Source organism: Orcinus orca, chromosome 14 (genome assembly GCF_937001465.1).
Source record: "Orcinus orca chromosome 14, mOrcOrc1.1, whole genome shotgun sequence".
In the NCBI taxonomy this organism is placed as follows: domain Eukaryota; kingdom Metazoa; phylum Chordata; class Mammalia; order Artiodactyla; family Delphinidae; genus Orcinus; species Orcinus orca.
The window spans coordinates 74,331,276-74,346,800 of record NC_064572.1 but is presented as its reverse complement, the minus strand read 5'-3'; the positions used below and the strand labels follow the sequence as shown (position 1 = coordinate 74,346,800).

At 35.9% G+C, this 15,525-nt stretch overlaps 1 protein-coding gene across 1 annotated transcript in view; it reads right to left on the bottom strand.

Annotated features, from left to right (window-relative positions):
• Window positions 1–629: 629 nt before the first annotated feature.
• NHLRC2 (NHL repeat containing 2) overlaps window positions 630–15,525 on the bottom strand; it is a 64,005-nt gene continuing 49,109 nt past the window's right edge. The window contains exons 7-11 of the mRNA XM_004265819.4: window positions 13,231–13,462; window positions 12,537–12,659; window positions 11,408–11,617; window positions 10,172–10,391; window positions 630–5,859 (exon numbers count right to left, since the gene is read on the bottom strand). Coding sequence (XP_004265867.1) covers window positions 5,603–5,859; window positions 10,172–10,391; window positions 11,408–11,617; window positions 12,537–12,659; window positions 13,231–13,462 — 1,042 coding nt within the window. The 3' untranslated portion in view covers window positions 630–5,602. The remainder of the gene's footprint in view (window positions 5,860–10,171; window positions 10,392–11,407; window positions 11,618–12,536; window positions 12,660–13,230; window positions 13,463–15,525) is intronic.

Genomic DNA, 15,525 nt, shown 5'->3' with positions numbered 1-15,525 from the left:
TCTACCTCTTAACGCCATGCTTTCTATTACCCTATTGCAAGGAAATGGGGGGAAAGAAAGCAAACTTTTAATTATTCAGGACAAAATCATGACTTGTGGTTAGCGTGAATTCATTTAAAAAAAACCGTGTGCCACAGGAGTCGGAAGAGGAGGAAACCTTGGTGATTAACAGTGAATTCTAAAGTATGACGCTATCATTACCTTTACAAGTTGATGTACATTTCTTTAAGGGTTTCAGAAGTGGACTTTTGTAACAATGTTAACAAATTATAATATTTAAATTAGCAAACGATTTAAATGAAAAACATCTGCATTCTTGTGTTTAGATGACCATGAATCGTAATCAATGGTACGTAGCACTTTACTTCATACCTTTTAACAGTACCTAAAGCTGGAACGATAGGTTGACCTGGTGAAAACTTTACTATAATAGAATTGCAAATATCTGAGTCTTGCGGGGTGGGGTGAGGCCTACATACTTCAGTGTTATTTACGAATCAAGTAGGCAGATGACTTTGTGTTAACAGATTGGCCAAATATTACGTTTCTAGGGCTCACTTTGGTTATTAAAACGGTATTTTCTTAAATATGAATAAGCTTTTAAGGGTTTGAGAGAGTCCTGCGCTAAGAATTCTGTGAGAAGGTCTTACAATTACGTTCTGAAGACTAATTAAAATAGCACTTTTGGAACTAGAACTGAAAAGCTATTTAATTCTTTAATACATCCATCTGCTAAGAAAAACTGGATAATATCTGAATTTAAGAAAGAATGGTACATAAAATCTTCTGGGAAAAACAATTATACAGACTGTTCCAAACCCTGAAGGATAACTATGTATAATGAAAAGTCCCCAAAGCTAGTAAAATTAAACGGATTTACTTTACATTTCAGTCACCACTAGGATTTTTGGGGTTCTTTGTGTTGATTAGTTACTATATATAAATATGAAGATTTATGCTTAAAAAAAAAAAAATTGAGAGACAGGCATCACAGCATGGTAGCTGAGTAGATGCCCCCAGGCTTGGCCAGTCCTAAATTGTGATCTCCATTACACTGGTGCAACTGCTTATGACTTCTTTATGTCTCAGTTTCTTCATCAGGGAAATAAGGAAAATAGTACCTCCCTCCTAAGGTGGTTGTGAGGATTCAATCAGTTAATACACAGAAAGCACTTAGAGAAGTGTCAGGCACATAGTAAGTAAGCACTGAGTAAATTTAGCTATTATTACGTTAAGTACTGCCAAAGGCTTAAGAAAGCATTCACAAAAGTAAGTACTCTTAATCCCAGTCTGTTTTCACTCTACATGTAGGAGTACAGCTAGGAGTTAGGAGATCTGTGTTCAAATAAAAGGTCCATCACTCACTAGTCACCCTTAGTCATTCAACAAAACTGGCTGAGCAACTGCCCGCACCAGGCACCGCTCCAGCATCAGCCGTTATTCGGAGAGCGCTGATCTCAAGACACGTTGCCAACATTCTAAAGCTGCTTCCTCATCTGTAAAATGGACATAAGATCTACCTGTCTGATTCATAAGGTTATTCTGAAGCTCAAATGAGGCAAAATGCATGAAGGCACTTGGAAGATTTAGGAAAGCACCGTCAGAGTATGTTCCAGGAATGTGGTGTAGGGTATGTCTGGACCCTCTAAGGAAGTGTATTACTCAGTTCCAGGTCTTAAAAAAACAAAACTGTAGGTGTTTCTTTATAACAACGTTTATAAAACAGTACTATGTTTATTATAAAACTTTCTCTTCTTGAATTCCAACTCTGTGGAGAGTATTAAATACCAAACAGTTGATAGAGAAATTCGTTTCCTTTAGAAACTGTGGTTGCAAAGAAAATGTGAAGCCATGTGTTTATAGACATAAGTTATTATCATTATTATTAACTAAGCCAATAACTAGCAGTTTCATTATTTACTAACTGCTATACAAACACTATTTCATTGAGTCCTTACAGCAACTCCATAAGGCAGGTATAGCAACCCCAGTTTATAGGGCAGAATCCAAGCGACTGCAAAGTCTGTGCTCATAAACGCTATGCTACATCACACAATAAAAACTCCAGCAGAAAAAGCCATAATCATTTCTGTCTCCACCATATCACATACTCAAGAGAAGTGGTAGATCAAAGAGCTCTAAACTGTGTTCTGATCTTTGGTAATAAAAGTGACGTTAGAAAAGCTATTATAGAACAAGTCCTTACTGTTCAGTTCATTTTAAATCTTTAAAGCACATTCCCAGTTGGGTTTTTTTTTTTTTTTTTTTTTAAATAACCCATTGCTCAATTTAAAAAAAATTACGGAAAAGTAGAAAACAAAAATATTCACAAGTCCACCATTCATAGTCCGCCACTGACACAGTCCCTCTGCATATGTATTTTTATGCAACTTGTGAGCTATGAACTTTAGTTTTTGATGACTGTTCTTAAACATGATGCCAAATATAATGGCTAGACTGTTTTTAATTGGCAGATATAAACTAATGCTAAATGTTGGGTAAGCAGAAAATTATATTACAGAGGTATGTATTATTAATGTCTTCGCAAATTTTCCAACTACGGAAAAACAAGCAGAGAATAACATCTCAGTGGTACTAGCTCCAAAGTATATTGGCCATGTGAGAAATTGAGTTGATCTTTGTATCTGCATAAGTGTATATACACATACATACATATATATATATATATATACACTCATCTACATATACTAAGCTTTTTTTGGCTGTTTTAAGATTTATAGGTTTCTGCAGACCTGATAACACTATAGCTAAATATATTATTAGAACAGTTAAGGAGAAAATTGTTTAGTCATTGAACTTTACCAAAGTTACACTTATGGGTGATTAAACTGTAAAGCTTCCCCTTGTGAAAAGGTTAAATATTTGCTTCAGACAGCATTTTCAAGATAAGCAAAATTCTTTTCAGAGCTATCAATCCTGACTACAAATTCAGAAAAGAAAATTCTACCGTTTGTGAAATGATATCATAACGAGTGGCAGAAAAAATGGTGACAAAGCAGAATAATTTAGGGCAAAGATCCCAGGTATCATGTCTAAGTGTATGTAATGCCACATTACTGGCACTTTGATTACAGTGACTAACACTAAAATCTTTTTTTAAACTATCACTGAACATAACTTTTGCTTTTCCTCATGCATAAATTAAAAAAGATGCAGAAATCTTTATAGAAAACAAAGTCAGGAATCACAAAGTTTTTAAAAATAGACTTTCTAGTACTTCCTCTTATGTAAGAGATTTATGTTAGTCATAAATTCTAGGAACCTATTTATATTGCTTAATATGATTTACAAAAAATCATACCAATCCATATAAATAATACTTTGAATGTAGAAAACAATGCAGACTAGTGGCTAAGAATAAGAATGTTCAGTAAAACTGTACTTTGAAAGTCAAGAAGAGCATAAGCTTAATACTAACAGAAAACTCTGTCTAGATAAAATGAACATCTAATATTTTTGGATTTTAGTGTATATGAAAATACATACAGTGTGTATATTTGTGTATAATACTGAAAAAACAGTTATCAGGCATTCCTGAATTAGCAATTTAAAACTGTATATACTTCTTTCAGAGAGTGAAATTATTGTCCTTAAATAGGAAAAAATTAAGCCAACCTATCCTGTCCAACTGGAAATGAGAACTATAATAATAAAATGAGATTAAAAAATTACCATGGCCTATTCTCCATAAAAGAGCAAATTAATGTTATATATCCTTTTATTACAGAACATATTTTTTTTATGGAGAGAAAAGGTTTATGCGGTACTTATATATAATTTTAAACAGAATTCCTTTTAACTTTATATTTATAATACTTCTCTTTAAAAATATCTTTAGCAGGCTACAAATTAAATGAAAGTCATGATCTATGCATTTCCTTACTTCAGATTTAGGTAACTTGAATAAAAGAAGTGAATAGTATGTTCAAAACTATAGTTCAAAAAAATATAAAGGTATGGGCAGATGATCATGCTTAAAAATTACACTTCAAATTGAGCACTGGTTTTGAAGGGAGAAGGCATATTATGCTATATTGTCTATACATATTTACTGAATAAATATGATTCTCCTGTTTTTAAAAATCTTGTAAGCTGACTAAACCACAAACATGTTGAATCAGTTTTAGTAAAAACAAGCAGAGGCTTTTAAAATAGTTATAAAGAGAAATTATGATTAAAAAAAAACCTTTCAATATCTTCTGGTGACTATTTCTTTTAAGGTTAAAAAAAACCCCACCAAAAAAGTGTCATCAAATCACTGTATGTTTCAGCCTTAATATTTTAAAGTAATATATTAAGATATACTATACATATTAATAGCATGAAAGTACTTCACATTGAAATTTTCACTTTGAAGCCTTGACAGTAATTTTTAAAAACATCACAATAAATGATCATAATTTAAATTCTGAATATGGGAACCAAAAAAACCCCCAAACCCAACAACATCTGCATTTAACGCTTCAACTGAAATGTAAACTTCTAAGACAACATACATACCCATTTGCATCAGATTCAGTGTCACAGTTCTTTAAGTGGTATCACAGACAGTAATGTGTCCCAAAGTCCCTTTCTCCTCGAAAGTCATAACATTTCTGTGGATTCATCTGTTATTTGGTAAGACTGTTCATTCAGAAAAAAGTTAAAGGAGTGAGCCTGTATGTCCTTAGAGACTCTAACTTTTAGAAATATAGAAATATATTTTCTGTATATTGAAACATACAGAATATTTAACATACCATTAATAATGGTATGTTAAAATAGCAAATAATTTAAAATAGACTGAATAAATATATCTCAAATGAGAAAATCGCAGAAGAGAACAAAGAACATTTTTACCACCTAGGTACTCTTTAAGCTGCTACTGTGATGAAAAGACGTTTTTGGGGGCCTAAAACAGAACTTGCACCTTGAATGGCAGGCGTCCTTATAATATGTGGACTGGATCTTAACTCTGTGTAAAGTTATTGTGCAATTTACACATTCAGATGTGCTGCTTGATAAATGTAAAAAAGTTAGTTAAAATATTTGGTATCGGGGCTTCCCTGGTGGCGCAGTAGTTGGGAGTCCGCCTGCCGATGCAGGGGACACGGGTTCGTGCCCCGGTCCGGGAAGATCCCACATACCGCGGAGCGGCTGGGCCCGTGAGCCACGGCCGCTGAGCCTGCGCGTCCAGAGCCTGTGCTCCTCAACTGGAGAGGCCACAACAGTGAGAGGCCCGTGTACCGCAAAAAAAAAAAAAAAAAAAATTTGGTATCATTATTGTTATCAGTATTCACTGCAAATTATCTCATGATAATATTCTGTCCTATAATGTGGACTTAGGTCTTGTGCCAAATAGCAGCACAGATTACAGGATCATGGTTCAAATCATGGTCAATGACTTAGCTGGTACACAGTGAGAAGGAAGGAATTTGTCTATAATAAATAAATAAGGAGCATAGCTTTAGTTTAGTATCAGTTGCTAGAACTCAACTATGGGTTTCTGGGTACCCAGAGGCAGAAATAAAGTTTCTTTTCATAAATTACACAGTGATGGTGGGGATGGAGAACAGGAGGCACTGGGATGCTAGCCAGCTTGCTAAAATATATACTTGAGTTCTACTGGAGGTATGTAGTCTTGTTGTGTATCGGTTATTTGTAAAGGCTGACTGAACAAAATTCCCTTCATCATACAGGCACTGCTGTCTGCACTACAGTAATAAAGAAATACGCTGATAGAGAGAACGGCTTCGAGTGATAAACAATCCCCAGGGATCTGCAGTGAGATTGTTGGTTGACTGGAAATGCTCTCTATCTCTCCAGATGGTATCTGTCCTTGAAGAAGCCATTCATTGCCTAGAAAATAAAAAGGTAAATTATTAAGACTGCATAAGAAGTCAAGTAGGAAATTGGACAAACCTTACAAACACTAGATTCATTCAATCAACAAATATTTACTGAAAGCCTCGAAGTGCCAGGCATTGTGCTCTGTGTGGAGGATACAAAATAAGATAGAAGAAGTTCCTCGTCTAATCATGTTGATGTCAAATTAAAATTCTTCCTTTGAACACTGTAAAATAAATTATAAAGTTATTTCTACTGAAATCCAGATGAATACTGCCAATATGGTTATAGATTTAAAATGTGATTATGGAATTTAAAATGAAAACTATTAATAAGTTCTAGAAATAAACATAGGACACTTCAGAAAATAGATCATTTTTACCAGATAAGTGTCTAGAAATATAATATGCAAACTACAAAATAATCTAGGGAATACAAATGTATGTACAACTCTGCAGTGACTTTCAAGACGATGAATTATTGAATATCCAAAGGTGGTAATAAAAAAAAGCCACTGATTTTTTTAGAAACAAGTAACACTGAATACATTATTCCAAGGGACTCAATGTAGAAAACGAATAGACTTTGTCTACCTCATTTTAACACACAAAACTCCTCTGAGACTTAAATACATAGATTATCTATGTAACAAAAGTCTAAAAAACCACTAAAAATCATTAATTCTTCTAGTATTAAAGTTTTTAAAATGTTTTTATTCACCCAGTGCCTTCTCTCAGAAGGAACATATGCATCATATTGAGGAAGTGCACACTTAGGCTGACACTCAGCATTAGCTAATTAAGAGCCATCACTTGGGAAATGCAGGACCTGCTTTCCTGCCATCTTAAATAGAATACATTGAACGTAATCTAACGATTTAACGACGACTCGGGGCCATCTGTTCAAAAACTGGACCATCTACTGAGTAGTGATGAAATTCTATGTCTACTTTTTAGCTTTTCTCTCTTTTGACCTCAGGATGAGTCAACAGACTAGAGCACCTGCCTCTACTGGTCCTCTTCATCTCTCCTTTAGTTTATTGCTTCTAATATTCTGTTGATTGAAAAATTAAATCTGAGATACATATATCAAATAAGAGTAAGGAGAATGTGAAAGGTTGAGAATCTAAAGAGTTAAGTGCAGAGCTTTTAAACAATTCTTTTAAAATTCTCTGGCCTTTTTGCTTGCTTCTGGACTGAAGAATATGTTTTATTTTAATGTTTGATTTTGTTAGATAGCAGGCTAGTGGGGGAACTTCTTATATGTTAAATAAAAACAGGAAAATAGTAAATTACACTATCTTAATGTCCAATTCTAGAAATAAAACAGTGTTTCTCTAGATAATTTTTGGACACATCACGTGTATCTAAAATAGACAGCTAAAATAGCTAAGAATTTTCTCTTTAGATCACTTCACTTTCCTTTAATACTATCCATGTTTTGTACTCCAATAACTTGATACTAATTAACTTGTGTATTTGACAGAGTTAAAATAAACATGTTAATTTACCAGTATCCTATTAAAAAATACTCTGTTAATTTAATTTTTCTGTGTGCGGTTAAAAAGCAGTTATCTCCAAATGATGCAATGCTTTCAGACTAATGGACACAGGCAGGACAGTTAAACTGGCAGTTGAGGACTTGCTCTGAACCTACAGAGGACTGCGGAATGAATGGCCAGGTTTGAGTTCTCTTCTGCCCAAACATCCTCCTCTAGTACTGCACGGGTCAGCCCTCTCCTTTGAGGGGAGTAGATGGGGGTGATTCCCCCACAGGCTCAGTCAGTCACTCCAGAGCCAGCAAACTCTAACTCAGCAGTTCCTTCCGGCAGATCTCTCTGTTCTCTTGGTGTGGATACCAAGCGGGCAGTTGCAGGACAGTAGCTGCTGCTCTGAGAAGGTACCAAGGTAAGAAGGCATAAAGCCTGGATCTGGGTAATGCACAAAAGAAAAGTGTAAAAGAAAAGTGTGTGAGAGGGCCTGAGACAGGAGGAGTCGGGCAGCAAATTCAAAACTGAGTGAGAACCTGTGAAAGAGCACGGGAGGCTAGGACACAGCAAGATCACTAGGGACCGGAACTTACTACTGTTCACTTTCAAATTGTTGCCTACTCTCTTAGAGATGTTGGAAAGCACTGCTAGAAGACAAGCAGTACACTGATTACTTATAAGTTCATGAAATAAGTTCACACTGTGATTCAAACACACACCCAAATCTTTACATAATTTACAGTAACTGAATACTTTCGAGAATAGACTCAAACAGGAAATGTTCTGAGATTAAAAGATCACGAATTAGTGACTGAGGACAAAGGCTCTGCCTGGACTCTAATTATAGTAATTCATCTGTATTTAATTACACATCCTCCTCCAACAATGTTTTTTCTTCTACTTGAATGGCATACTTTTAAGCAATGGCTTTGGCATTCTTGTAGCAAGAAAGTTAATGGGGCTCAAATTCTACCTTTGGAATCCCTAGAGGAGAAAACACAGCTTCAGGCTTAATAACTGATAAGTCAAGTCCTAATGATACTACTGAAATAAAATGAACAGCAATTGAAAGCTCTAAAGCGTTTGACAGACGCTATCTGGAAAAGTGAAAGATAATAATAAAACCACCAAAGAACTGAATTAGAGTTTGTGTCAAGTTAATTCAGTTAAAAGCAAGAATATATTAAAAAAAAAATCAAACTCCAGGGAAAAATCAATTTAATTCTTTAGAAGAGAATCTGAGATTTAGTGGTAATCATAATTAATACTGGATCAGGACCCCAGAGACCTGCTGATTAAACTGCTTAGCCAATACCTACACTTCTGCTCCCTTGTGCCTCACCTTGGCTGGAGACAAACAGCCTCCACGTGGACTAGCCTAACTTTCAATTCATGACAGCCAGCCTCAAACACAGCCTCCCGGCCGTTCAGCAATCACACTGTATTTCCCTCATGCAGTCACCCTCCCACCTTCCTGACCCTCTTCTTTTTTCAAACCGCCAAAACCTCCCCCACCACCTCTCACTCCCACTCTCAGCTGATGGCTGTGCTTCCCAATAATTAAGAAAACAGAAGCATGCAGAAGAGTGCTTCCACAAGCATCCACTTCACAGTTACCCATCTAGATCTCTGGGTTGCATACTGGGCCCTCCCTCCTTACCGTGGAAATGAGGTCCACATTCCTGGCAAAGGCCAGCCTGCCACCTCTCCTATCCTCCTATCCTTTAGGCTACCCCGCAACACATACCATCAGTCCTTTCCTCTACTGATCTTTGCCATCAATATAACAAACACACTGCTCTCTCGACTCCGTTTTCCCCTGAGGGCAACTGCTCTCTTTTCCCTTATCTTTTTAGCTCAGCTCCTCTAAGAGCTATCTATATTTACTTTCTCCAGTTCCTCTCCTTCAATTCTTTTTTAACCTGCTCTAATCAGGCACCTCCTCCATCACTCTGAAACGGCCCTGGTCGAGGACATCAATTAACTATAACATTGAATCAACGATCAATTCTTAGTCCTTATTTCACCTGATCTATCAATCGCGCTCAACACAGCTGATCCTTACGCTCCTTAAAACACCTGCTCCAGGAAACTACCCTCTCTCTTGGTTTTGCTTCTACTTGCTTGTTCACTCTTCGGTCTTCCATGTGGGTCCCTACCTCCCTCCTTGATCTCTTTATGCTGCAGTGCTCTAGAACAGGGTCACCAAAGGTCAACCACCGGTGCTGGTTCACAAACCATGGTGAGTTAAGTACAGAAACTTTTGTAACATCCCAATGCGTAACTGGTGGCTTTGAATTTTATGTCTTTAAAAAACTAACTTCGTTTTTAGGACTAATAACCCTAGAGCTAGTTTGAGATGGAGTAGCACAATGGAAAAGACACTACACTAAGAACCAGCAGAGCTGGGTTCAAATTCCATCTTTTGACCTAATTCAATATATGCCCTTCAGCAAATCACTTTATCTCTTTGAGCCCGTAGTCTCACTTATAAAGTAAGAGTCTTAAAACAGATGGTGTCCTTTGGTGCCTCTCAGCCCTAATATTCAAGGGCCTAACATTCTAAGACCACACGAGTCTGTCTCATGTAATGAATTTGCTTAATAGCAAATGGCGGCAATTATGATTAACTTCAGGTGAGTTACACTGTTATTTAATAAAAGAATCTCAAAGGCTACAGAAAACTGCTAAAGTGGGGTTCAATCTGGATCTTTCTGTTTTACAAGACCTTCCTCAAATCCTGCCCAACTGTAAACATATCACAAATGAGAAAAATTACTAGATCAAATCTCAAGAATTTATGAAATATTTGCATTTGCAAGATTACTGTCATACCTTCAGCTGATAGAAACCAGCAACTGGGTGCTCCTTCAGTTAGCTTTGTTCCTGATGGGAGGTCTAATCTTAGCTTGAACTGAAGAGTTTGCCCTGGAGATGCAGCCACCGGGGAAAGTCTAATGTCTGGAGCAGATTTAGGTAGTCTGGGTAAGGTCTTCTGTTTTTCTGCTGGGAATGGGCCGTCCACCATAGCACTTTCAGATCTGAAGACTGGGAGCTAGAAAACAAGAAAATCTGTTTTTTAAAGCACAAGTACTTTATAGTATTATAGACTGACAGAGCTTATTTTCAGACTTCAGTACAAACATGAGATTCTGTGTCAAGGAAACTTAATTGCCATTCTCTTCTGAATCAGAAGTTGTTTACTTAAATTTCCTCATGATTATTTTGTAGGTTCAGAAAAATATTTCATCCTGGCCAAAAAACTGCCAACATTTATGAATGAAACTGAATTAACTGTCCAATATGTTTATAGATAGCAGGAAATTAAAATAAAACTTTATCAATTTAAATGTAGTGGATATAATATACACCCTCTTATAATTTTCATTGCCAACTATAAGATGTCATTCATCTTATATCAGAGAGCTATGTCAAGAGAAATGACACTTATGATGGGAATCTGTGTTTTTATTTTAAAACACATCTTGGAAATTCCTAGAATTTTAGAAAAAAAACTTGCATTTTTCCAGGCAAATGTGATATATAAAGGGCTAACTTGTATTAGAGACCATGTCCATATCTTTAAAATTAGAACTTAAGTTTCTTCCAATCTTATTTTTAAGTCTTGAGAAATGTGGCTCCTAGAGCTTCCTTTAAAGATTATTTGGTAATGGATTCACCATAGGAAACAAAGATTACCCACTAGTCAGAGGATCATTAAAAAAAAAAACAAAACACCCAAGATTAAACAACCCAACCCACGTAGTTTGTATGTGTAGTGTGTCAGTATGTCCATACATTTAAAAATAGATGAGTCCTTTTTTTTTTCCCTTTTCTGAAAGTTCATCAAATTCTCTCCAACTTCTAGAATCTTTCTCAAACACTCTTGGCACAAATGGAATTTTTATTTTAAAAATAACAGGATATCCTTGGAATAGGCACCCACTCACTACTCTACCCACATGTTTCACTTTCACCACTAGAGATGGCCTAACCAAAAGTGCCTCTGTTGTTGCTGAGGATCTTAGAAGCTTTCTTAAAATGATGCCCTTTAACTTAAAGATTACTTACCACAGAAACTGTTTTTGTTTCTAAATCCATCACTTTAATTTGATGGTTATTGGTGTCTGCCACATATAATAACTGACCATTCTCTCCAATACACAAGCCTCCTGGTTCATTAAAAGTTGAGTCGGTAAAATTGGAACCGATAACATTACTTGCATCTCCAGTTCCCGCTAATGTTGTACAGTTTTTTGTTTTTGGATCCACAACTTTAATCTAAGAAGATAGAACAAAAATTTATATATCTGAAGCTCAACTGCACATTTGTAGTATGGAAAAGTATTATATTAAGCAAGCCAGAGAATTCCTGATTGACATTAGTATTCTTAATAAATCTCAGAAAAAGAACAGACTTTTCCATATTTTCTTAAAAAGCCAAACATTCAAATTACAGTCTAAGGGGAGATATTTCATTCTGAGGGCTAAACACTATAAAATCCCCAGTTACGTCCTGTCTTCTAGAAGCAATCTTTGATAAAATTATTTATGGAATTAAAAAAAAAATTTTAATGTTCTTCTCTCCCCTCACAATGGGACAGAGTGGAACTGACTTTCTTCTCATGAATATCTAACATTGGCTGAGGATTTGGCTACTTACGTTAAACTTAATGACTCCTCGCTGTGTTTCAATTACATTAAATTCACAGTCTCTCATCACAAAAATATTAACATTTGGGTTCCACTGACTTTATAAAAAGGAAAAATGCACAGTAAGAATGCAGTAGAGACAAAAAAAAATGGAAATGCTGATGAAAATGGAATTACTTGCTAACAGGCGTGGCAACTGTGCAAAGGCTCAAAAATGTTCATTCGTTAGTTGACATGTTAATTTCCCTGCTACCCGCCTTGTCCTCATTTACTCAACATGTTACTAAGCAGCTTTAATGGCTTGCAATTCACAAGTTTTGGCTAGTCATTGGGAATTTGTTCAGTCCTTTCCCCCCAGCTCAGAGTACCATCACATCCTCTCTGCAAGAAAGGACCAAGAAAAGAACAGAAAGGCTTATGTACAGTTGTCCAAAACTGTCACTCCTCGCTATATTTTAGCGGCAATTGTAGGAGGCTCACAGATCTTTCAGCATTTTAAATACCGCAAGTGAAAAGCAGGGTATTATATAATTCTTTCAAGACTCACCTTGTGATTGTAAGAGTCTGCCACGTAAACTAAATTCCTTTTCTTGTCCCAAGTTACTCCAAGCGGGTGTTGAAGCTTTGCATTGATTCCTACTCCATCAACATCACCAAAAGCAAATAAATTCTTTTATTTTTTTTTTAAAAAAGAAAGAAACAGCATGTATTAAAATTTTTTTTACAGTGCTTTGTTCGGGTATAAAGTGAAAATTAAGATAGCTGTATATGCTACTTAAAGGGGAAAAAGTCTGATTTCATATAAATAGGGCTGGGCATTTGACTGAAATTAGAAAAAAATGATAGAATTCTGAACTTGAATTAATTTGTGGTGTTTAGGAATTTTATTCACAAAAATCACACATCTGATCAGGAACAGGTCAAGTCTACTGATCTGGTGCTCTTTCCACCCTACTGCCAGATATCTAATCTACGTTTTCCCCTTGCTTGGTAATCAATATTTTATCCTTCCTTTTCTCCTGAAACTTTGACATTTATATATAATCAAGTCGAGTCATTTTATTTTCTTAGGTGGTTTTGTTACTTGTAGTTCTTCATACTCACATTTCCTTTGGGTTGACTTCCATTTTAACATGGATAAGCCAAGAACTTTCTCCTTCCTAAATTTTATTAACTCTTCACAATTCAGAAAATCACAAGCTTGTCAAGCAGGCACACCGCATGAGAGTGCTTCTCATTACCATAGGATCTCTCTCTCCTCCCACGAGGTGCTTTACTGCTCCATCTTTCAGTGAGATGGTTCTCACTGTACTGCTCTCACTATCTGCTACAAACAGGCAGCTCCAGGGATCCTCTGAGGCCAGAGAAAGACCTGAAGGTTGGGCAAAACCGGCTTTGTGAGGATATGAGTTATTTCGATTCTCTTCATTTCCACTTCCAGCAAACCGAAGGCAGGTTCCTTTTTTTAACTCACTAAAAAAGACAAATTCATAGGTGAAGTCAACATTGTTATACTGTGTCCAATTTCATTAAACAAATGAATGTAAATGATGAAATCAATGGTGACAGCATTATATACAAAAAAAAAAAAAAAATCCAGTGATCTTGGCCTAAATTGTGCAAATCACCTTTCACTGTCGTTTCTAATCATTAACTTATTTATCCACTGTGTAGAGACCTTTCTACCTTTTTTAATTTTTGACATACACAAAAGTGAAACTATTCTCAATGGCAAGACAGGAAATCACTGACAAAGTTAGAAATATAAGAATAAAGATCATATCATTGATGGGATAGTTTTTTTTTTTCCTCCAAGTGATGAGAGGTAGGTACAGCTAGATCCCACCTTTACTTCCTGACCTCTTCTTAGCTTCATGCAACATTAGGTTCTGAAAAGGAATTAAAAAGATCTAGGTAACCTTTTCTAGCTCTTGATAGCTTAAAGCTTAAATTTTCATTAAAAATGTTTTATTTTCTTGTATATAAGTAGAGACTAGAAAAAAGAATTAAAAGAATAATTTGTGAAAGACAGCCAGGTACTCATTTTAAGATAATAATATAAGATGATTACACTGCTTTAACTAATCGATTGTACAAATCCATTTCTTATATACAGTAGGGAAATTTCTATTTAAAGGACTATCGTAATGATTCCTTTTGTAATGCAGAGGAAGTTTTATACCTTGGCTTCTAAGTTTATTCAGAGGAACTGTAAGGAAGACATGGTAATGTCCTGGGTTGAGGGAAGGGAAGAAGCTGACTTCAGATGCAAAATAACGAGAGACTATATGTATATCATTTCCTAATAGGGCACAACATGCAAAAGTCTAAAATGACCATCATATCATTTACTAGTTGATATGATCCCAATGCTAACTTTGGTAGGGAGCCAGGAGTGGAGGCAAAGGGATACAAAATGTATAAATACAGCCATTTATTCAAGGAACTCGTAAAAATAACCTACTCAGAGGAATACATGTAATGACCAATATGCCAAACAAATAAAGGAGTTACAACAATTTTAAAAAGGAGTTAGTTCCCTTTATTAAAGGTAGAAAGAGTGGGGAGAAACGGTAACTTCTAAAAGCTCAGGAGTTATTACCACTTGAAGATCAGTAACAAATAAAGATAAAGGGTCCTTAAAATTATAATACAGGTCAATGTGATCCAAATGGACACTTTACTATTGCAAACAAGTGACAACTCTACTTATGTGGAAATTTAGTCCACTCTTGACCATCTAGGTCCAAAACAGCCATCGCTTACAACAGCATATTCTGGTCATCTCTGCTACTACTTTCTTCCTCATCTTATATGTTATCGGTCCTGTCGCTGTTTGGGCTACTATCGTCTCTGGCCTGGATAGCAGCAATCGTCTCCTCACTTGTATCTCTGTATCCAGTACTGTCACATTCCAAATGCTGCCAGTGTCCTTTCAAAAACACAAATCTTATGTCGCTTCCCCGCTTAAAACTTCCTATAAAGGTATAAGCAGAATAACTTTCAAATCTCTAAAAAAGACTCACAAGGCACTTCATGATCTGGCTGCTACTGACATCACTAGGGTCATTTCTTGCCTGGAAAACCTCTACTCTTCTGAACTCCTTTCTACTCTCTATCAGGTTTTAGTTTAGTACCATCTTCCAGGAAGCCTTCCTTGATACCTCAGATCTTATTTATATCAGGTGTTCCTCTTATTTATGTAAGGGACAACTTCCATTTAAAGGACTACTGCAGTGATTCCTTTTGCACACAGCGCCTGTACTTCCCAACTATTTTTTGTTTGTTTTTGCTGATCTGATTCTTCCTCTGAGAACAGTAACCACATTTTTTCATTTTATTCTTAATATAGTAAACATATCATTTCATCCCTACGGCCAAGCACAGTGCCTAGTTTGCTTAATAAATATTTGTTAGATGAATGATTAAATGTTGCAAAACATCATACAAAGCAACACACACATATACACTCTTTAGAATATCTGATATTTTGGATTATCTATATAACTGCCCCTTTCTACTGATAAAGGTAACTG